Source organism: Oncorhynchus keta, chromosome 15, assembly GCF_023373465.1.
Source record: "Oncorhynchus keta strain PuntledgeMale-10-30-2019 chromosome 15, Oket_V2, whole genome shotgun sequence".
Lineage (NCBI taxonomy): Eukaryota > Metazoa > Chordata > Actinopteri > Salmoniformes > Salmonidae > Oncorhynchus > Oncorhynchus keta.
In genome coordinates this window covers 14,430,054-14,452,757 of record NC_068435.1, presented here as the reverse complement: position 1 = coordinate 14,452,757, position 22,704 = coordinate 14,430,054, and the positions used below count along the sequence as shown (strand labels likewise).

At 43.5% G+C, this 22,704-nt stretch overlaps 2 protein-coding genes across 2 annotated transcripts in view; one reads left to right on the top strand and one right to left on the bottom strand.

Moving 5' to 3' along the window:
- The first annotated feature begins 1,873 nt into the window (after window positions 1-1,873).
- On the top strand, window positions 1,874-12,852 carry gtf2b (general transcription factor IIB). Its single transcript, XM_035787688.2, has 7 exons — window positions 1,874-1,987; window positions 3,371-3,483; window positions 4,802-4,935; window positions 6,264-6,410; window positions 6,909-7,038; window positions 9,306-9,587; window positions 12,295-12,852. Exons 1-7 carry the CDS (start codon window positions 1,971-1,973, stop codon window positions 12,426-12,428), a joined length of 957 nt encoding a protein of 318 aa, XP_035643581.2. The 5' UTR covers window positions 1,874-1,970; the 3' UTR covers window positions 12,429-12,852.
- A 1,911-nt stretch (window positions 12,853-14,763) lies between these two features.
- LOC118394475 (serine/threonine-protein kinase N2-like) overlaps window positions 14,764-22,704 on the bottom strand; it is a 45,825-nt gene continuing 37,884 nt past the window's right edge. Inside the window, exons 20-22 of the mRNA XM_035787687.2 lie at window positions 17,424-17,531; window positions 17,154-17,234; window positions 14,764-16,929 (exon numbers count right to left, since the gene is read on the bottom strand). Of these exons, the coding sequence (XP_035643580.2) occupies window positions 16,726-16,929; window positions 17,154-17,234; window positions 17,424-17,531 (393 nt within the window). The 3' untranslated portion in view covers window positions 14,764-16,725. The remainder of the gene's footprint in view (window positions 16,930-17,153; window positions 17,235-17,423; window positions 17,532-22,704) is intronic.

The following is a 22,704-nucleotide window of genomic DNA, read 5'->3' as shown; positions in this document are numbered from 1 at the left end:
AGAGGGAATTCATCTTTAAATTATTGATATAAATAAATTACGTAGGTTGATTCATCATGAGACTTTAGTACAATTATAATATTAATTATTATTTAGCATTTGAAAGCATGATAGATGATGGCCTTATCTGACATATTGGGATTTAGCTCTACTTGCTGTTGTACATGGACATGCATTCTATTTACCTACTAGTGTTCAATGTCATTGTGCAATTTAATAAAATATGTGCTGCTGACAAGGCTTGTTTATTAATTGTAATCAGTGACATCCAAACAGCTCTAGGTGCTTGCCACAGTCGATGTAATTCAGTCATAAATTATTTGTTAAATATTGGATTTCTCTTGAAATTCTCTATCAAAGGATGTCTGGCCAAGTGAAATGACTCATTGTTTGGTGGTTGTCAAACCAGAGCTGTTGAGGTCAGTGGTACAGTGGGTGTGTGGGCGAGGGGGCAATCAAGGCAATACAGTCCGAGATTGGCACAAGGATAGGGCACAGACTGGCACACAGAGACAATGCCATCCCTGACAGTTTCATAAACAGGCCTGTCTGCTCTGGCTCTTACAGTGAGACTGCTATATTGGCTACTCAGAGTTGAGTCCGTTTTTTGAATGGGGTTAAGTAGGACAATGCTTCCACTTGCCATTTAACATGCTTTCTTATGTAGGCTACACATAACCAAACATGCTATTTTTATTTAGTAGCTGGCAGGTGGAAATATTACCAACCATGTGATGTTCCAGCTGCTCTGCTTGCAGGGGTGTTGGCTAGGATCCATTGCAGCAATAAGCATGTAAAAAAAGTTTGAGTGACACAAATAAAACAAAATCCACACATTTTGTTCTCCCTTTTCACTAGTTTTGGTTTAACACTTGATCATTTGCGTAATTGTATTCACTTAAATGTAATTATGTGACTAAAGGTGACACGGTCAGGAAGTCATCTGATTTTTAATTTTTATTTTTTTTATTTCACCTTTATTTAACCAGGTAGGCTAGTTGAGAACAAGTTCTCATTTGCAACTGCGACCTGGCCAAGATAAAGCATAGCAGTGTGAACAGACAACACAGAGTTACACATGGAGTAAACAATTAACAAGTCAATAACACAGTAGAAAAAAAGGGGGAGTCTATATACAATGTGTGCAAAAGGCATGAGGAGGTAGGCGAATAATTACAATTTTGCAGATTAACACTGGAGTGATAAATGATCAGATGGTCATGTACAGGTAGAGATATTGGTGTGCAAAAGAGCAGAAAAGTAAATAAATAAAACAGTATGGGGATGAGGTAGGTGAAAATGGGTGGGCTATTTACCAATAGACTATGTACAGCTGCAGTGATCGGTTAGCTGCTCAGATAGCTGATGTTTGAAGTTGGTGAGGGAGATAAAAGTCTCCAACTTCAGCGATTTTTGCAATTCGTTCCAGTCACAGGCAGCAGAGTACTGGAACGAAAGGCGGCCAAATGAGGTGTTGGCTTTAGGGATGATCAATGAGATACACCTGCTGGAGCGCGTGCGGGCGCGATGGGTGTTGCCATCGTGAGATAAGGCGGAGATTTACCTAGCATGGACTTGTAGATGACCTGGAGCCTGTGGGTCTGGCGACGAATATGTAGCGAGGGCCAGCCGACTAGAGCATACAAGTCGCAATGGTGGGTGGTATAAGGTGCTTTAGTGACAAAACGGATGGCACTGTTAGACACGTATGATAATATAATATATAATAATATATAATAAGTAATAAATGGCAAAAGCATTGTTCTGTGACTTGGAAGTACATTACTCTTTTACAAGTAGCCTACATCCTCTGTCCTCATATGTCAATCGCTTTTTGAAGATCTAGTTTGAGCCTTTTGCCGTTCCGTCGTCATGTAAACACGTGGGCTAAAAAAAGCCATATATAGAGGTAGAAGACGCCATTGTTCGAAACTGTTCACCACTGGCAGAAGTATAAAGAAGTAACTAACATGGCGTCGACGAGCCGGTGTGTAAACCATCTTTTCTAAACTGTGTTTGGGATTATTATGTTTTCATGTGGGGTACGATTATTGATCAAAGGGTGGGGGTGGCCATCAACACATAGAAACGTTTGTTTCTAACGCGACTCTCCGTGTTTTTCATTATAGCCGCCGGAATGTCCATACTACTTAACCTTAACTAACATTAGCCTATCAGAAAACTCTTAAATCAATTTGACACATTGTATCGATCGTATATAATGTTAACTTGTTCATATTGCTCGTGTAGGACGTCGTCCTCGCACGTGCGATTTTCAATGAGCGGTGTAATGTTTTTAAAGGGATGGGTGATGTTGTCAGGCCATCACAGCTGGCTAACTCGAATTACTCTAGCTAACGTTATCTAATATATTTTTACAGTAGCGGTGTCAACGCATGACACATTGACAGTGATCTAATCATGACAAGTTATTAAGCCATTGATAATAGCTATGAGGACACAAGTTCATTTGGTGATTTTTACCACCGATTTATTCTACCGTCAGCTGTTGACTAACTAGCTCAAAATAAATTGCTTGTTTTCGCTTGCCTAAACGAAGAGAAACCGAATGTTGACGTACCCAAGTATCAGTAGGCACAACGCCTTTGTCAAAGGACAGAAAGACAGGGGATTGGAAGAATAGTTTGTGCCAGAATTTCGGATAGACGGCTATATGGGGTATGTATCAGTTTTGGTATTAACGTTATAGAATCGAATTGGTGTCGAGGATAACTTCCAAACCGCTGGATGCCCATTTAATGGGTCTTGTGGTCCCACGTAGGACAGTTTCGAAGCGCTTTTGGCCACATCAGCATAATTTCAGTTGGAAATTAATCTGGGTACAAATTAACACAATCTTTGGTGTCTTCTGTACTAGCTAGGTTTGCAGTACTTCCCAGTCCAGTTCTTGTTGATAGATAAATATATCATGTGTATGTGTGTATATGCATTTGTAAGTCGCTCTTGTCTGCTAAATGACTTAAATGTAAATGTAAATGCTTGTGAAAATGTAAAACATTGTAACTTGTAATTTTCATAAGTGCCTTTTTGTTTTAACAATCTGAAAGGTAGCTAGCTATTTTCCTAATAATTCCCTGATCCAGGGGAAGACTGACATGTTAAACAATTTGAGCAGAATTTGAACAAAGGCCTTTCAGATTTATGTCATTATCATAATTTGCCAATTCAAATGTCACAGTAAACAATCGGCTTTAACTGAAGTTAACTGGTGTATAGAATAAGTGAACTAATACCACAAACTTGACAGTAAACCAGCTTTATGGTTATAAGTACAGTCACACCCAATTCCGGGGTCAGAGCTTCGAGATCACCGTCAGCTGACCTATGGGATTTCTTCTCTCCTTTGCAGCGGAGATGTCCTGGCCCTTCCCAAGGTGCAGTGCCCCAACCACCCAGATGCCATGCTGGTGGAAGACTACAGAGCAGGGGACATGATCTGCCCCGAGTGTGGCCTTGTAGTGGGTGAGGACAGGCCACGCACAGCTTTGTGTTACTCTTTGTATTACTATACTTGAACTGTTAAACCCTAAACCTAATTCTAACTCAACCTAACCCCTAAGCCTAAAATAGCCTTTTTAGAAGTTAGGACCAGCCAAATGTCCTCACTTCTCTGAATTGGCCTTGGTTTAACATAGTTGTGAGCACTTCTGGTTTAGTATAGTAAAACAAGCACACACACACACATTACCTGTCAACAGACTGACATAAAGCCTTGTGTAGGGATGAGAAGGCTTTCCATTAGGTAAATAGCGGAACTTAACATAAACCGACACTTCTATAGACACGTACTCAAAATACCAACCTTTAGTTCAGAGGGAGTGATGTGAAAGTGTTTGTGCTGGTATTATGGGACTGGAGCAATGAGATATCATGTCAGACCTGCCACATGGCTAGAGTGCATAATAATATGTAACATGATACCATGAAATTCTAGAAATGACAACATCCTCGCAAAGATGCAATAGAATCAAATCTGTCCACACCTTCCTTAAACCGCCTTGGAAAGCCACCCTAGTTACAGCAACAGATTAAATTACAGGGCTCTATCTGAACGTAACATAGCAGGTCTCCCATAATGAGTCCCAAAGGAAACACTTAGCTAATCATATGGGGGTATAGTGGGTAAGTGGGTGGATTCAGTGATGTAAAGCTAGATTGTATCCCATAGCTTTGCCATAAGCAGATTAACGTCATATTAGTACTCAATATTAGTGTGATTTATCTATGGGAAGGGCTTATGGGATTAAGGTGAAAAATCAAATCCCTGACCCTGCTAGTTTCCAGGAAGTGGCGATAAACGAGAGAAAATATTGGACAAAGGAAAGTGTCTAGTTCCTGAGTGAGAATGCCATCTTGTGGCCTGGTCTGGGAAGTGCAGGGTGTAATCAAATCTGTGACCGGAACAATGGAGAGATGAGACACATTTGGTTGATTGTGTCCTGGTTGTATCATTAGACCTAGTTACTATTCTCATTTACATAAACATGTTCAAAATGGTGGCCTGGGTCCCACTGACCCTCAATACGGCTTACTTTCTTAATAACGATTTCCCTCGTCTCCTTTTATCACAAAAGGAAGGACTCACTTGGTGAAAGCATTATACTATGATGGTAAAATCAATACAGTGGGTGCTTGATAATCACTTTTACCTCCTTTATCCATTCATGTCACTGTCAATGCTCACTGCTCAAGGAGACAAAATAGAGTAAATGACAAAAGGAAAGGAAGAGATTTTAACATTGGAACATGGCCCCATGTGGTAATGTATCTGGTTCCTCAGGTGACAGAGTGATTGATGTGGGTTCAGAGTGGAGGACCTTCACCAATGAGAAAGCCACCCAAGACCCGTCCAGAGTGGGCGATGCCCAGAATCCACTCCTCAACGGGGGAGACTTGAGCACCATGATCAGCAAGGTAAGTACACAAGTTACCACTTACAGGGAAAGATGCTCTAAAACTATTTTTATGTTTGTGGTCAGTGGCTAGATGTTAATGCCTGACAAGAGAAGGACCACATCTAAATGTGGCCCAGGAAGCCAGACAAAGAAATGTGATGACAAGAGAAGGACCACATCTAAATGTGGCCCAGGGAGCCAGACAAAGAAATGTGATGACAAGAGAATGACCACATCTAAATGTGGCCCAGGGAGCCAGACAAAGAAATGTGATGACAAGAGAATGACCACATCTAAATGTGGCCCAGGGAGCCAGACAAAGAAATGTGATGACAAGAGAAGGACCACATCTAAATGTGGCCCAGGGAGCCAGACAAAGAAAGGTGATGACAAGAGAATGACCACATCTAAATGTGGCCCAGGGAGCCAGACAAAGAAATGTGATGACACGAGAAGGACCACATCTAAATGTGGCCCAGGGAGCCAGACAAAGAAATGTGATGACAAGAGAAGGACCACATCTAAATGTGGCCCAGGGAGCCAGACAAAGAAATGCGATGACAAGAAAATGACCACATCTAAATGTGGCCCAGGGAGCCAGACAAAGAAATGTGATGACAAGAGAATGACCACATCTAAATGTGGCCCAGGGAGCCAGACAAAGAAATGTGATGACAAGAGAAGGACCACATCTAAATGTGGCCCAGGGAGCCAGACAAAGAAATGTGATGACAAGAGAAGGACCACATCTAAATGTGGCCCAGGGAGCCAGACAAAGAAATGTGATGACAAGAGAATGACCACATCTAAATGTGGCCCAGGGAGCCAGACAAAGAAATGTGATGACAAGAGAATGACCACATCTAAATGTGGCCCAGGGAGCCAGACAAAGAAAGGTGATGACAAGAGAATGACCACATCTAAATGTGGCCCAGGGAGCCAGACAAAGAAAGGTGATGACAAGAGAATGACCACATCTAAATGTGGCCCAGGGAGCCAGACAAAGAAATGCGATGACAAGAAAATCTCTGCACCCCTTTTTGTGTGACATGGTCTTTATCAGGTTCCTCTGTTCTCCATAAAATAGACTTCATTGTCATTAGATGTACTGGTAGTAAATGGATTATGCTAATAAAGGGATCAGGCATTGCAAATGTGTTTAATTGTTTTTTTTAATATAATAGCTTTTCTGTATGGTTTTATTTCTCATGATACCGTCTTGTTGTATCATTCATTCCTTGTTATGTAGCTTGTATTTTCTGCTGCAGGGCTCCCTGTGAAAAACAAAGGTTAAATAAAAAGTATTTATCGCCTCTACTGGTTCCAACCATTCTGTTCTCACCATAGGGAACAGGCGCGGCAAGTTTTGATGAGTTTGGCAACTCCAAGTACCAGAACCGGCGGACCATGAGCAGTTCAGACCGCGCCATGCTAAACGCCTTCAAAGAGATTACCACCATGGCTGACCGGATCAACCTACCAAGGAACATCATAGTGAGTCCTGTACTCTCTTCCAATTGTTTAGCTTTGTGGAACCTAGTAGCTAGCTAGCTGCTCATTTCTACCTACATAGGATTAATATATTTCCAAAATTCAAGTTATTTAGCAGGTTACTTTAAATATAGGGTTCTCTCTTAATAAAGGTGCAATATGCAGAAATCATTCTGACATTTCCTGGTTGCTAAAATTCTAACAAGTCGCCTAATTTCAGTTTGAGACAAAACAAGCAATGCATAGTGTAGAGAACAAACCCGAAAGTAAAAGACACAAAAACAAAACTTGAGAACAGGAAGCATGGACATAGCGCACAAAGAACAGATCTACTACTGCTTCTGATACTTGCTTTCAATGATAATTAGATCTATAACTCCCATTTAGGTGAATTTGTCAGGTTGCCCAAAAAGGTACATATTGTAGCTTTAACCAAATTATAAATGTCTAAAGCATTTTAAGATATTTTGCACTGACCTAAATGTTGTATTTGACCTGCAGGACCGAACAAATAACTTATTTAAGCAAGTGTACGAACAGAAGAGCCTGAAGGGGCGGGCCAATGACGCTATCGCATCAGCCTGCCTCTACATCGCCTGCAGACAAGAGGGTGTGCCTCGGACATTTAAAGGTGAGTTCTTATAAAGAGGATGTTTAGGGCCTCCCGAGTGGAGCAGTTGTATAAGGCAGCGCTGGAGGCGTCACTACAGATCCAGGTTCGATCCCGGGCTGTGTCGCGGCCACGACCAATGAGTCAGCGCACAATTGGCCCAGTGTCGTCCGGATTAGGGGGTTTAGCCTCATGGGATGTCCTTGTCCCATCGCGCTCTAGCGACGACTTGTGGCGGCAGGCACATGCACACTGATTTCGGTCGCCGTGAATCAGTGTGCACAACAATCAGTGTGCACAACAATCAGTGTGCACAACAATGTGTTTCCTCCAACACATTATTGCGGCTGTCTTCCGGGTTAAGCAGGCAGTATGTCAAGAAGCAGTGAGGCCTGGCAGGGTTGTGTTTCGGGGGACACATGGCTCTCGACTTTCGACTCTTTCGAGCGCGTATGGGAGTTGCAGTGATGGGACAAGACTACAACTACCAATTGGAGAGACAAAGGAGTAAAAAGTACAAAACAACAAAAAACCTGAAGAGAATGTTTAGAGCTCATATTAGGATGAACAAATATTTCATGCAACACCTTGGAATGAGTGTGTTGCTGAATGCTACAAATTAAAACCAAGACTCCATGGTTACAATAAACAAAAAAAGAAAAGTCCTTTTTTAGAACCCTGTCTTTCAAAGATAATTCGTAAAAAGATCACAGTTCTTCATTGTAAAGGGTTTAAACATTGTTTCCCATGCTTGTTCAATGAACCATAAACAATTAATGAACATGCACCTGTGGAACAGTCATTAAGACACTAACACCTTGCAGACGGTAGGCAATTAAGGTCACAGTTATGAAAACTAGGACACTAAAGAGACCTTTCTACTGACTCTGAAAAACACCAAAAGAAACATGCCCATGGCCCCTGCTCATCTGCGTGAACGTGCCTTAGGCATGCTGCAAGGAGGCATGAGGACTGCAGATGTGGCCAGGGAAATAAATTGCAATATTTGTATTGTGAGATGCATCAGACAGCGCTACAGGGAGACAGGATGGACAGCTGATCGTCCTCGCAGTGGCAGACCACGTGTAACAACACCTGTACAGGATTGGTACATTCGGACATCACACCTGCGGGACAGGTACAGGATGGAAACAACAACTGCCCGAGTTACACCAGGAACGCACAATCCCTCCATCAGTGCTCAGACTGTCTGCAATAGGCTGAGAGAGGCTGGAGTGAGGGCTCGTACATCTGTTGTAAGGCAGGTCCTCACCAGGCAACAACGTCGCCTATGGGCACAAACCCACTGTCGCTGGACCAGACAGGCCTGGCAAAAAGTGCTCTTCACTGACGAGTCGCGGTTTTCTCACCAGGGGTCATGGTCGGATTTGTGTTTATCGTCAAAGGAATCAGCGTTACACCGAGGCCTGTACTCTGGAGCGGGATCGATTTGGTGGAGGGTCCGACATGGTCTGGGGCAGTGTCACAGCAACAACGGACTGAGTTTGTCATTGCAGGCAATCTCAATGCTGTGCGTTACAGGGAAGACATCCTCTTCCCTCATGTGGTACCCTTCTCGCAGGCTCACCCTGACATGACACTCCAGCATGACAATGCCACCAGCTTGTTCTGTGCGTGATTTCCTGCAAGACAAGAATGTCAGTGTCCTGCCATGGCCAGCGAAGAGCCCGGATCTCAATCCCATTGAGCATGTCTGGGACCTGTTTGCTCGGAGGGTGAGGGTTAAGGCCATTCCCCACAGAAATGTCTGGGAACTTGCAGGTTCCTTGGTGGAAGAGTGGGGTCACATCTCACAGCAAGAACTGACAAATCTGGTTCAGTCCATGAGGAGGTGATGCACTGCAGTACTTAGTATCTGGTGTGGCCACCAGCTGCATTATCTTTTGATTTTGACCCCCCCCCCCACCCCCTTTGTTCAGGGACACATTATTCAATTTCTGTTAGTCACATGTCTGTGGAACTTGTTCAGTTTGTCTCAATTGTTGAATCTTGTTATGTTACAAATATTTAACATGTTAAGTTTGCAGAAAATAAATGCAGTTGACAGTGAGAGGACATTTCTTTTTCTGCCGAGTTTATATTCCTGAGTTGTTTGTTAGGCACAAAAGGGAAGAAAATTGACAAACTGAGGTAGCTGCCATCTGGAATGGTCCAATAAGAAAAGCTTATTTTCATCCTACATTTTAAAATGTCCTCCGTTGCGTGACTTATTAGAACGATCCTGATGGTGTATCACTAATGACTCCCTTGTCACCTATCCCTTGCAGAGATCTGCGCCGTGTCCCGTATCTCCAAGAAGGAGATCGGCCGCTGCTTCAAGCTGATCCTCAAGGCCCTGGAGACCAGCGTGGACCTCATCACCACCGGAGACTTCATGTCCCGCTTCTGCTCCAACCTAGGCCTGCCGAAGCAGGTGCAGATGGCAGCCACCTACATCGCCCGGAAGGCCGTGGAGCTGGACCTGGTGCCCGGCAGGAGCCCCATTTCTGTGGCTGCCGCTGCCATCTACATGGCCTCCCAGGCCTCTGCCGAGAAGAAGACCCAGAAAGGTGAGGTGGGGGGTAGGCTTTTTCAGGTGGTCATCACTTAATGTTCTTTATTGGCTGAATCTGAACTACACTACACAACCAGAAGTATGTGGACACCTGCTTGTCGAACATCTCATTCCAAAATCATGGGCATTAATATGCAGTTGGTCTCCTCTTTGCTGTTATAACTCTTCTGGGAAGGCTTTCCATTCGATGTTGAGACATTGCTGTGGGTAGTTGCTAACATTCAGCCACAAGTGAATTCGTGAGGTTGGGCACTGATGTTGGGCGATTAGGCCTGGCTCGCAGTCCGGGCTCTGCAGGCCAGTCAAGTTCTTCCACACCAATCTTGACAAATTATTTCTGTATGGACCTCGCTTTGTGCATGGGGGCGTTGTCATGCTGCAACAGGAAAGGGCCTTCCCCAAACTGTTGCCACAAAGTTGGAAGCACAGAATCGTCTAGAATGTATATGCTTCAATGGAACTAAGGGGCCTAGCACGAACCATGGAAAACAGCCCCAGACCATTATTTCTCCACCAAGCTTTATAGTTGGTACTATGCATTTGGGAAGGCAGTTGTCATGGCAACTGCCAAATCCAGATTTGTCCCTCTGACTGCCAGATGGTGATGCATTTTTTAAATTTTTTTATTTTTTACCTTTATTTAACCAGGCAAGTCAGTTAAAAACATATTCTTATTTTCAATGACGGCCTGGGAACAGTGGGTTAACTGCCTGTTCAGGGGCAGAACGACAGATTTGTACCTTGTCAGCTCGGGGGTTTGAACTCACAACCTTCCGGTTACTAGTCCAACGCTCTAACCACTAGGCTACGCTGCCGCATGATTCATCAATCCAGAGAAGACATTTCCACTGCTCCAGAGTCCAATGGCGGCGAGCTTTACACCACTCCAACAAACGCTTGGTATTACGCATGTTGATCTTAGGATTGTGTGTGGCTGCTTGGCCATGGAAACCCATTTCATGAAGATCGTGAGGAACAGTTATTGTGCCGACTTGGCTTCCAGAGGCGGTTTGGATCTCGGTAGTGAGTGATGCAACTGAGGACAAGATTTTTACACGCTTCAGCACTCTGTGGTCCAGTTCTGTGAGCTTGTGTGACCTACCACTTTGTGGCTGAGCCATTGTTGCTCCTAGACTTTTCCACTTCACAATAACAGCACTTAGTTGACCCGGGGCAGAAATTTGACGAACTGACTTATTGGAAAGGTGGCATCTTATGATGGTGCCACGTTGAAAGTCACTGAGCTCTTCAGTAAGGCCTTTCTACTGCCAATGTTCATCTATGGAGATTGCATGGCGGTGTGCTTGATTTAAAAAAATATATATATACACCACAGTCAGCAACGTGTGTGGCTGAAATGGACAAATCCACTAGTTTGAAGGGGTGTCCACATACTTTTTCACAGCACTTTATATACAAAAGCATTTGCCCCCTTTCAAATTGTAATCACTTATGCATATTTCTGATATGGAATTATCAATTTTCAAACAAAACCTAATATTAGATAAAGGGAACCTGAGTGAACAAATAACACAATTACATATTTAATTATTCATAAACAAGATCAGTCTCTCTCATCGCTGTGGAGGAATGTTGGCCCACTCTTCCATGCAGAGTTAAAGAAGCTCTGTGACATTTGTGGGTTTCAAGTCCTACCACAACTATTGGGATTAGGACTTTGGCTAGACCATTCTAAAACTAAAAATGTGTTCATTGTCTTGTTGCATGACCCAGCTACGCTTCAGCTCAGACCGATGGCCTGACATTCTCCTGTAGAATTCTCTGATACAGGGCAGTATACATGGTTCCTTCTATTAGGGCAAGTAGTCTAGGTCCTGAGGCAGCAAAGCATCAGACTACCACCACCATGATTGACCGTTGGTAGGAGTTTCTTACTGTGGAATGCAGTTTGACCCATGTTATACCTTTGAATCATTTGTCCATAGAACATTCTTCCAGGAGTCTGGATGATCATCCAGGTGCTTTTTTTTGGGGCAAACTATAGTCCACTTTGGATGAGATGGGTCCCATTTATGTCTGGCAAAAACCAAATACTGCATTCCATATTAACAACCGCAGACCAAAGGTCAGCATGGTGATGGTAGTGTGATGGTTTGCTACCTCAGGACCTGGACGACTTGCCTTAATAGAAGGAACCATGAATTCTGCATCAGAATCCTACAGGAGAATGTCAGGCCATCTGTGTGTGAGCTGAAGCGCAGCTGGGTCATGCAGTGAGTTAAAGCCGTTCTGCATGGAAGAGGGGGCTAATATTCCTCCACGGTGACGTGAAAGACTGATCAACAACTACAGGAAGTGTTTGGTTGGAGTCATTCCAGCTGAAGGTGGCACAACCAAGTAGTGTAAGGGGGAAAATACTTTCACACAAGGGCATTGGATGTTGGCTTTAAAGAAAGAAATACAATTCAGGGTCCCTTTTTATAATAGGTTTTGGGTGAAAATCTGTTAACAATCAGTATCATTAAGGGGGCAAATACTTTTTAATTGCACTGTATAGTGTATATATGTAGTATTTGTTTGTCTGTAAGCTTTACAACCTGCTTCAGTACATTTCAGGCATGAATAACAGTGTGACAAAGGTTCAGGAACTCGTATTTCTGATAGTTCTGAGAACAAGTGCAGCACCAATGTTCTGAAGACTCTTAAAACACCAGTAGTCAATTCTTCAAATCCTTCGACAGAGATTGGAGACATCGCTGGTGTGGCGGACGTCACAATCAGACAGTCGTACAGACTCATCTACCCCCGCGCTGCCGACCTCTTTCCCCCAGACTTCAAATTTGACACCCCAGTGGACAAACTGCCCCAGCTGTGATGACCTGCCGCCCCAACAACACATTCTGCTCTACTGGGTTCTTTTTTAAATTGAATTTCTATGATTTTCTTTCCTCTGTTCCCTTGTTAATTAAGCCTTCGGGCCCTTGTCACGGCACTTCTTTGCAGGAATACAGACAAGTACAGGACACACATTCCATTGCTATAAGAATTAGATTGCAAACTGTACATACAGTATTTCATTTGTGTGTATATATATACTGTATATATGTCCAAGTGAGAGTGTAATTGGTGCTTGCAATATTAGGCTGGTTTTATACTGTATACACCTACTTTTGTAGGAAATTAGCAGGTTACATTTTGTTAGCTTATTGGCAATGTATTAAAGTAAATTTAAATGCTTTTCTGAAAAGCACGTTGATCACCTCATGCATTGAATAACATTAAACTTTGTATGGAATGTGTTTGAGTGACTAATACTGCTTTTTTTTATTATCATTTGAAGTGTTCATTTTTTTTCATTACATTGATCAGTAAGTCTTTGCCCTTTACGGACAGTTAAAGGTTGTCTCATCCCTCCTGCCGGGTGTACAGTTGTGGGCCTAGTGTAGCAATAGAAGCATAAGTTCAACAATTGCTTTTGTTTTGAAAATATGCCATTTAAGGGTCAAGTCAATACAAGAAGTAAACTCGACAAAAAATAATTATTTTCACTGTCAACTGTTTATTTTCAGCAAACTTAACGTGTAAATATTTGTATGAACATAATATTCAACAACTGAACAAGTTCCAGACACGTGACTAACAGAAATGGAATAATGTGTCCTTGAACAAAGGGGGGTCTAAATCAAAAGTAACAATGCAGCCGGTGGCCACAACACACATACAAAGTACTGCAGTACATCTCCTCCTCGACTGCACCAGATTTAGCCAGTTCTTGCTGTGAGATGTTACCCCACTCTTCCACCAAGGCACCTGCAAGTTCCCAGACATTTCTGGGGGAATGGCCCTAGCCTCGACACTCCGATCCAAATGCTCAGTTTGAGATCCGGGCTCTTCCCTGGCCATGGCAGAACACTGACATTCCTGACTTGCAGGAAATCACGCACAGAACGAGCAGTATGGCTGGTGGGATTGTCATGCTGGAGGGTCATGTCAGGATGAGCCTGCAGGAAGGGTACCACATGAGGGAGGAGGATGTCTTCCCTGTAATGCACAGCGTTGAGATTGGCTGCAATAACAACAAGCTCAGTCCGATGTTTACGCACCCCCCCCAGACCATGATGGATTCTCCACCTCCAAATCGATCCCACTACAGGCCTCGGTGTAACGCTCATTCCTTCGACGATTAACGCTAATCCGACCAAAACCACAACTCGTCAGTGAAGAGCATTTTGCCAGTCCTGTCTGGTCCAGCGACGGTGGGTTTGTGCCTGTAGGCGACGTTGTTGCCGGTGATGTCTGGTGAGGACCTGCCTTACAACAGGCCTACAAGCCCTCAGTCCGAGCACTGATGGAGGGATTGTGCGTTCCTGGTGTAACTCGGGCAGTTGTTGCCATCCTGTACCTGTCCCGCAGGTATGATGTTCAGATGTACCAATCCTGTGCAGGTGTTGTTACGTCTGCCACTGTGAGGACGATCAGCTGTCCGTCCTGTCTCCCTGTAGCGCTGTCTTAGACGTGCCACAGCAACGGACATTGCAATTTATTTCCCTGGCCGCATCTACATTCCTCATGCCTCCTTGCAGCATGCCTAAGGCACGTTCACGCAGATGAGAAGGGATCCTGGGCATCTTGTTTTTCCGGAGTCCGTAGAAAAGAAAATTTGAGACACTAAAGAGGCATAACTGTGACCTTAATTGTCTACCGTCTGTAAGCGTCTTAACGACCGTTCCACAGGTACATTGAACAAGCATGGGAAAGTGTTTAAACCATTTACAATGAAGATCTGAAGTTATTTTGATTTTTACAAATTATCTTTGAAAGACAGGGTCCTGAAAAAGGGAAGTTTTTTTGTTGTTGCTTAGTTTATTTGCAAAGTTATACTGTAGTTTAACAAGGGGAACTTGTGCGAAATGCTTCACCTTCATTAAAGGTAAATTAGTCTCTCTACTATACTTCGAGGTTTTGATCCTTCTACGTGAGAATGTTTTAGTTATCCACTTACCTCAAAGCCAGGTCACACCTTGCTCACTTCAGTAAGATGCACTCTGGGTCATGGATGAACAGTGGACTACTGTAGTATGTTCATGGACAGTTCTATTGGGCATGTGTCTCTTCACACCATGGAAGAGATTCTCAAAGCAAAGAGACCAAGACATGGGCTTGAAAGTGATGTGCTCACGCCAATAGAATACAATATGCAAAGGTAGCACAACTATTAAAAACATTTAATTTGTGCATTCATGATAGGCGACAAACCCCAACAGCAACATGCTTCTTTACACCAGGGCCAACAGTCTTGTAACTTCAATGTGGTGCACCATTCAAAAAAGCTTGAGCGTGTTGCAAAAACAGACCATTCAAACACTGGGACAAATAACTTTGTACAAACTATTTTCATAATTACACTAAACATAGATCATAAAAAAATACCTATTGATAGTGCTATCAGCTTAATTGTGTGTATATACATATATACCCTCCCCTGTAGTGATTCATTTACATAGTCTGCACAAACTGGCACTAAGTTTAAGCTCCTGGGTAAAGATCTAGGACCAGCTTCCCCAATCCTCCTAACCTGGAGGCAACTTCACCCTACACATTAGTTTGATCATACATCCATTACTGTTTCCATAGTCCCACTGTCAGGACTGAATGGATTAGTTTTGGTAATCAGTTGTATCAGTCACTTCAGATCCACCATTTGACCAACTCTAATCATTGCAGGCTCTGGTATTTTCAGTTAAAAGAATTGAGGTATTGAGGTTGGAATCAATTCCATTTCAAATCAGTTAATTCAGGTAGCGAATGAAAGTTCAACAGATTTTATACATTTTCTGCATTGAATTGAATTATAATGGGACTGACCCACTCCGTTAGAAATGCTAGAATAATTGATTCTATCCACAAGAGCACATCATTGCTAGCTGAATGCATTGTTATCCCCCAATAACTAAATCTGGGGCTGTATAGCGCTGAGTACAAGTGCTGATCCAGGATCAGGTTCCCCTGTTCATGTAATCCTTTTCATTGTGATCTAAAAGGCATAACTGATCCTAAATCAGCACTTCTCCTCTGAGACACTTGATTCATATGCTTAATGGTGCTAGGAACCCGCCAGAGGGAGCCATATCAGACAAGTCTCCATATTGTGTGCACCTTACAAATGACAACGTTTAAAGCGTCAGTCGCCTTTGTCTCTAGAACTTTGCTCCACTGCTTAATTATTTTCCCTCCAACATCCTTATAGCATTACATGGTGAAACACGGCCCTGTATGCTAGTAAATGAGGGATAGTTGCAGTACCTTGAGGGCTAACACTGGGTGCACTGCTTTGTCTAATGATCATCTGTTTTAAAATATAACATTTCTGCACTCTATTCTTTGAGAGTGAGCCAGCTCTTAGCTTTGCTAGCAGAAACAGGAAGGCATTCTTTAAAAACGGTGGGAGGGTTCTCCCTGCATTGTTGCAAAGGGCCTGTAACTAGGCCCGTAACTAAGCATTTCACTGTTAGTCCACACCGGTTGTTTACGAAGCATGTGACAAATAAGTGTGGGTGGGGGAGATGACAAGGATCAGTTAAAAGGGAGCCCTTACTTTGGCTTTCAAGTCAAAAGGCAGTAGTAGTCAAGATGTGTCGTCTTTAACCTCACGTGAGAGTTCAGTGATAAATGCTTAAAACACTTATAATACAATATGGCAGACGTTACAGAGAGAAGAAGTTATGGCTTGAGAAATGACTCGTTAATACGGATGAATAATATTCTGTACATGATAAAAAATAAAAGACTGACTATGAATAACATGATGTTGCCGGTGTTTCCTTTGACATAGTTCATATGAAAACCTCAGTGGTCAGACAATAGACAACATGCGCTGGAGGCCTCCTCCTCCCTCTTCTCTCAGAAGAAAAGCAAAATATAATCTCTTCTTGTTAAAAAAAAGTTCTTCATTTTGTTAAAAAATAAACAAGGGTGCTGGGTTGTGGAGTCGGGGGGGTCTTTCAATGGCACAGAGTGCGTCCGAAGGCTGGGAGAGCGATGTTTCACCTCCCTCAACATTTGTTTGGAAAAAAGCCTTTTTTTCCCAAATGTGAGCTACAGTCAGTCAGCGCCGTGTTGTTTGGTTCACTGTGTGTGTTTGTTCAACGTGTTAGGAGGAGGGAGAAGGGGGGCTAACACCAGTCTGCGATGTAGTCAAAGTCTGAGAACATGTCCTGCTCATTCTTGCTGAGCGCCCTGGGTTCTCTGGGCGGGGTCAGGATGGGTGCTTCTGAGGTAAATTCGTTGTCGAAGTTGCTGACGTCGTTGGAGTTCTGGATGGTCGGCACAAACGGAGGCTTCACCTTCTTGGACAGTAGTCCGTTCCAATCCATATTCTGGGGGGAGAAAGGAAGGAGAAAATTTATGAAAGAGGGAACTTGATTCAATACATGTCTGTCCTGATAGTTGACCCGTCTACCTTGTGAGGAAAAAAAGCTAATGACAACCAAGGTAAGTAGACACAGTCCACATTACCTGTAATCAAGGCTTTTTGTTTTGGTTTACAATATCAAAACAGATCAAATATATACAATTTAAATAAAAACCACTTTCAACTTACTCTGAAGAACAGATGTTTCTTCACTTCTTCTGCGTCTCGTTCTCCTGCCCCAAGACGTCTTTCTGGACTCCTCCTCAAAAGCTACAAACAAAAAGAGCATAACATAGCAGAGTAAACATTAAAGCTGTGTTTCAATAACGCCATTGTCTTTTGTTTCTTCTCAGTTCACACTTTTGACAGCTGATAGCAGTCATTTGAGATGTTGTGTAAAGGTCAATCTGAGGTGACTGCACCATTTGAAGTTAGTAGTAGAACTTCACCAGAACCCACCCTTCTCATGATGGAGATGGCCTCTGTTGAGAGGAACCTTGGGTAGCGGACTTCATCGTTGACGATGCTGTCAAACACCTCTTCCTCATCGTCCCCAGGGAATGGAGACTGGGACGGGGGGAAAAAACACAGATTTTTGCACATATAGTCAATGATTGAGAATGCTATTTTCTTTTATATGGACAAGTACTGACCAGGTCAACTATGTACAGTTGGAGTCATTAAAACTCGTTTTTCCACTCCAACCATTCCACACATTTCTTGTTAACAAACTGTAGTTTTGGCAAGTCGGTTAGGACATCTACTTTATGCATGACAAGTAATTTTTCTAACAATTGTTTACAGACAGATCATTTCACTGTATCACAATTCCAGTGGGTCAGAGGTTTACATACACCAAGTTTACTGTGCCTTTAAACAGCTTGGAAAATTCCAGAAAATTATGTTAATGCTTTATAATTTGAGTTCATGTATTTCAAGGCGTACCTTCAAACTCAGTGCCTCCTTGATTGACATCATGGCAAAAAATCAAAAGAAATCAGCCAAGAGAAAAACAATTGTAGACCTCCGCAAGTCTGGTTCATCCTTGGGAGCAATTTCCAAATGCCTGAAGGTACCACATTCATCTGTACAAACAATAGTATGCAAGTATAAACACCACAGGACCACGCAGCCATCATACCGCTCAGGAAGGAGACGCATTCAGTCTCCTAGAAATTAAATCTAATCAAATCAAATTTTATTTGTCACATACACATGGTTAGCAGATGTTAATGCGAGTGTAGCGAAATGCTTGTGCTTCTAGTTCCGACAATGCAGTAATAACCAACAAGTAATCTAACTAACAATTCCAAAACTACTGTCTTATACACAGTGTAAGTGGATAAAGAATATGTACATAAGGATATATGAATGAGTGATGGTACGGAGCAGCATAGGCAAGATACAGTAGATGGTATCGAGTACAGTATATACATATGAGATTAGTATGTAAACAAAGTGGCATAGTTAAAGTGGCTAGTGATACATGCATTACATAAGAATGCAGTCGATGATATAGAGTACAGTAAATACGTATGCATATGAGATGAATAATGTAGGGTAAGTAACATTATATAAGGTAGCATTGTTTAAAGTGGCTAGTGATATATTTACATCATTTCCCATCAATTCCCATTATTAAAGTGGCTGGAGTTGAGTCAGTGTCAGTGTGTTGGCAGCAGCCACTCAATGTTAGTGGTGGCTGTTTAACAGTCTGATGGCCTTGAGAAAGAAGCTGTTTTTCAGTCTCTCGGTCCCAGCTTTGATGCACCTGTACTGACCTCGCCTTCTGGATGATAGCGGGGTGAACAGGCAGTGGTTCGGGTGGTTGATGTCCTTGATGATCTTTATGGCCTTCCTGTAACATCGGGTGGTGTAGGTGTCCTGGAGGGCAGGTAGTTTGCCCCCGGTGATGCGTTGTGCAGACTTCACTACCCTCTGGAGAGCCTTACAGTTGAGGGCGGAGCAGTTGCCGTACCAGGCGGTGATACAGCCCGCCAGGATGCTCTCGATTGTGCATCTGTAGAAGTTTGTGAGTGCTTTTGGTGACAAGCCAAATTTCTTCAGCCTCCTGAGGTTGAAGAGGCGCTGCTGCGCCTTCTTCACGATGCTGTCTGTGAGTGGACCAATTCAGTTTGTCTGTGATGTGTATGCCGAGGAACTTAAAACTTGCTACCCTCTCCAAAACTGTTCCATTGATGTGGATAGGGGGGTGTTCCCTCTGCTGTTTCCTGAAGTCCACAATCATCTCCTTAGTTTTGTTGACGTTGAGTGTGAGGTTATTTTCCTGACACCACACTCCGAGGGCCCTCACCTCCTCCCTGTAGGCCGTCTCGTCGTTGTTGGTAATCAAGCCTACCACTGTTGTGTCGTCCGCAAACTTGATGATTGAGTTGGAGGCGTGTGTGGCCACGCAGTCGTGGGTGAACAGGGAGTACAGGAGAGGGCTCAGAACGCACCCTTGTGGGGCCCCAGTGTTGAGGATCAGCGGGGAGGAGATGTTGTTGCCTACCCTCACCACCTGGGGGCGGCCCGTCAGGAAGTCCAGTACCCAGTTGCACAGGGCGGGGTCGAGACCCAGGGTCTCGAGCTTGATGACGAGCTTGGAGGGTACTATGGTGTTGAATGCCGAGCTGTAGTCGATGAACAGCATTCTCACATAGGTATTCCTCTTGTCCAGATGGGTTAGGGCAGTGTGCAGTGTGGTTGAGATTGCATCGTCTGTGGACCTATTTGGGCGGTAAGCAAATTGGAGTGGGTCTAGGGTGTCAGGTAGGGTGGAGGTGATATGGTCCTTGACTAGTCTCTCAAAGCACTTCATGATGACGGAAGTCCGTAAACACACCGGCCAGCTGGTCTGCGCATGCTCTGAGGGCGCGGCTGGGGATGCCGTCTGGGCCTGCAGCCTTGCGAGGGTTAACACGTTTAAATGTCTTACTCACCTCGACTGCAGTGAAGGAGAGACCGCATGTTTCCGTTGCAGTCTGTGTCAGTGGCACTGTTTTGTCCTCAAAGCGGGCAAAAAAGTTATTTAGTCTGCCTGGGAGCAAGACATCCTGGTCCGTGACTGGGCTGGATTTCTTCTTGTAGTCCGTGATTGACTGTAGAGACCCTGCCACATGCCTCTTGTGTCTGAGCCGTTGACATACTTTAGTGCAAAAAGTGCAAATCAATCCCAGAACAACAGCAAAGGACCTTGTGAAGATGGAGGAAACAGGTACAAAAGTATCTATATCCACAGTAAAACGAGTCCTATATCAACTTAACCTGAAAGGCCACTTTGCAAGGAAGAAGCCACTGCTCCAAAACCACCATAAAAAAAGCCAGACTACAGTTTGCAACTGCACATGGTGACAAAGATTGTACTTTTTGGAGAAATGTCCTCTTGGCTGAGATGAAACAAAAATAGAACAGTTTGGCCATAATGACCATCATTATGTTTGGAGGAAAAAGGAGGACGCTTGCAAGCCGAAGAACACTATCCCAACCGTGAAGCACAGGGGTGGCAGCAACATGTTGTGGGGGTGCTTTGCTGCAGGAGGAACTGGTGTACTTCACAAAATAGATGGCATCATGAGGAAGGAAAAGTATGTGGATATATTGAAGCAACATCTCAAGACATCAGTCAGGAAGTTAAAGCTTGGTCGCAAATGGGTCTTCTAAATGGACAATGACCCCAAGCATACTTCCAAAGTGGTGGCAAAATGGCTTAAGGACAACAAAGTCAAGGTATTGGAGTGGCCATCACACAGACCTGACCTCAATCCTATAGAACATTTGTGGGCAGAACTTAAATAGTCTGTGCGAGCAAGGAGGCCTACAAACCTGACTCAGTTACACCAGCTGTGTCAGGAGGAATGGGCTTGTGGAAGGCTACCCGAAACGTTTGACCCAAGCTAAATCATTTAAAGGCAACGCTACCAAATACTAATTGAGTGTTTGTAAACTTCTGACCCACTGGGAAATGTGATGAAATAAAAAGCTGAAATAAATCACTCTACTATTATTCTGACATTTCACATTCTTAAAATAAAGTAGCGATCCTAACTGACCTAAGACAGGGAATTTTTACTAGGTTTCAATGTCAGGAATTGTGAAAAAGTGAGTTTAAATGTATTTGGCAAAGGTGTATGTAAACTTCCGACTTCAACTGTATTTAATGTTAGAATAGTCATGACAATTGTGGTTTTGTGCTAGTTTTTTTGCCATTATCGTCAATTCAATTCTAAAAATGTAAAAACAATATAATACACATTACCAGTCAGAAGTTTGGAAACCTACCGGTACTCATTACAAGGGCTTCTTCATTTTCTACATTGTGGAATAATAAACTATGAAATAACACATATGGAATCATGTAGTTACAAAAAACACTATTTTAGATTCTTCAAAGTAGCCACCCTTTGCCTTGATGACAGCTTTGCACACTCTTGGCATTCTCTCAATCAGCTTAATGATGAATGCTTTTCCAACAGTCTTGAAGGAGGTCCCACATATGCTGAGCACTTGTTGGCTGCTTTTCCTTCACTCTGCGGGTCCAACTCAACCCAAAACTCAATTGGGTTGAGGTCAGGGTGATTGTGGAGGCCAGGTCATCTGATGCAGCACTCCATTACTCTCCTTCTTGGTCAAATAGCCCTTACACAGCCTGGAGGTGTGTTGGGTCATTGTCCTGTTGAAAAACAAATGATAGTCCCCCTAAGGGTGGCAGGGTAGCCTAGTGGTTAGAGCGTTGGACTAGTAACCGGAAGGTTGCAAGTTCAAACCCCCGAGCTGACATGGTACAAATCTGTCGTTCTGCCCACTGTTCCTAGGCCGTCATTGAAAATAAGAATTTGTTCTTAACTGACTTGCCTAGTTAAATAAAGGTAAAAATAATTAAACCCCTACAACTAATCCAGAACGCCGCAGCCCGTCTGGTGTTCAACCTTCCCAAGTTCTCTCACGTCACCCCGCTCTCTCCACTGGCTTCCAGTTGAAGCTCGCATCCGCTACAAGACCATGGTGCTTGCCTACGGAGCTGTGAGGGGAACGGCACCTCAGTACCTTCAGGCTCTGATCAGGCCCTACACCCAAACAAGGGCACTGCGTTCATCCACCTCTGGCCTGCTCGCCTCCCTACCACTGAGGAAGTACAGTTCCCGCTCAGCCCAGTCAAAACTGTTCGCTGCTCTGGCCCCCCAATGGTGGAACAAACTCCCTCACGACGCCAGGACAGCGGAGTCAATCACCACCTTCCGGAGACACCTGAAACCCCACCTCTTTAAGGAATACCTAGGATAGGATAAGTAATCCTTCTCACCCCCCTTTAAGATTTAGATGCACTATTGTAAAGTGACTGTTCTACTGGATGTCATAAGGTGAATGCACCAATTTGTAAGTCGCTCTGGATAAGAGCGTCTGCTAAATGACTTAAATGTAAATAAATAAAAAATAAATAAGCACAAACCAGATGGGATGGGGTATCGCTGTGGTAGCCATGCTGGTTAAGAGTGCCTTGAATTCGAAATAAATCACTGACGTGTCACCAGCACAGCACCAACACGCCTCCTCCTCCATGTGGAACACCACATGCAAAGTTCATCCTTTCACCTACTCTGGTTCTCACAAAGACACGATAGTCAGAACCAAAAATCTCAAATTTGGACTCATCAGACCAAAGGACATATTTCCACCAGTCTAATGTCCATTGCTCATGATTCTTGGCCCAAGCAAGTCTCTTCTTATTATTAGTGTCCTT

Coding starts and splice junctions, on each gene's coding strand:
- gtf2b (XM_035787688.2), top strand. Junction 7,039..9,305: donor TGTGCCTCGGACATTTAAAG/GTGAGTTCTTAT, acceptor TATCCCTTGCAG/AGATCTGCGCCGTGTCCCGT. Junction 9,588..12,294: donor CGAGAAGAAGACCCAGAAAG/GTGAGGTGGGGG, acceptor ATCCTTCGACAG/AGATTGGAGACATCGCTGGT.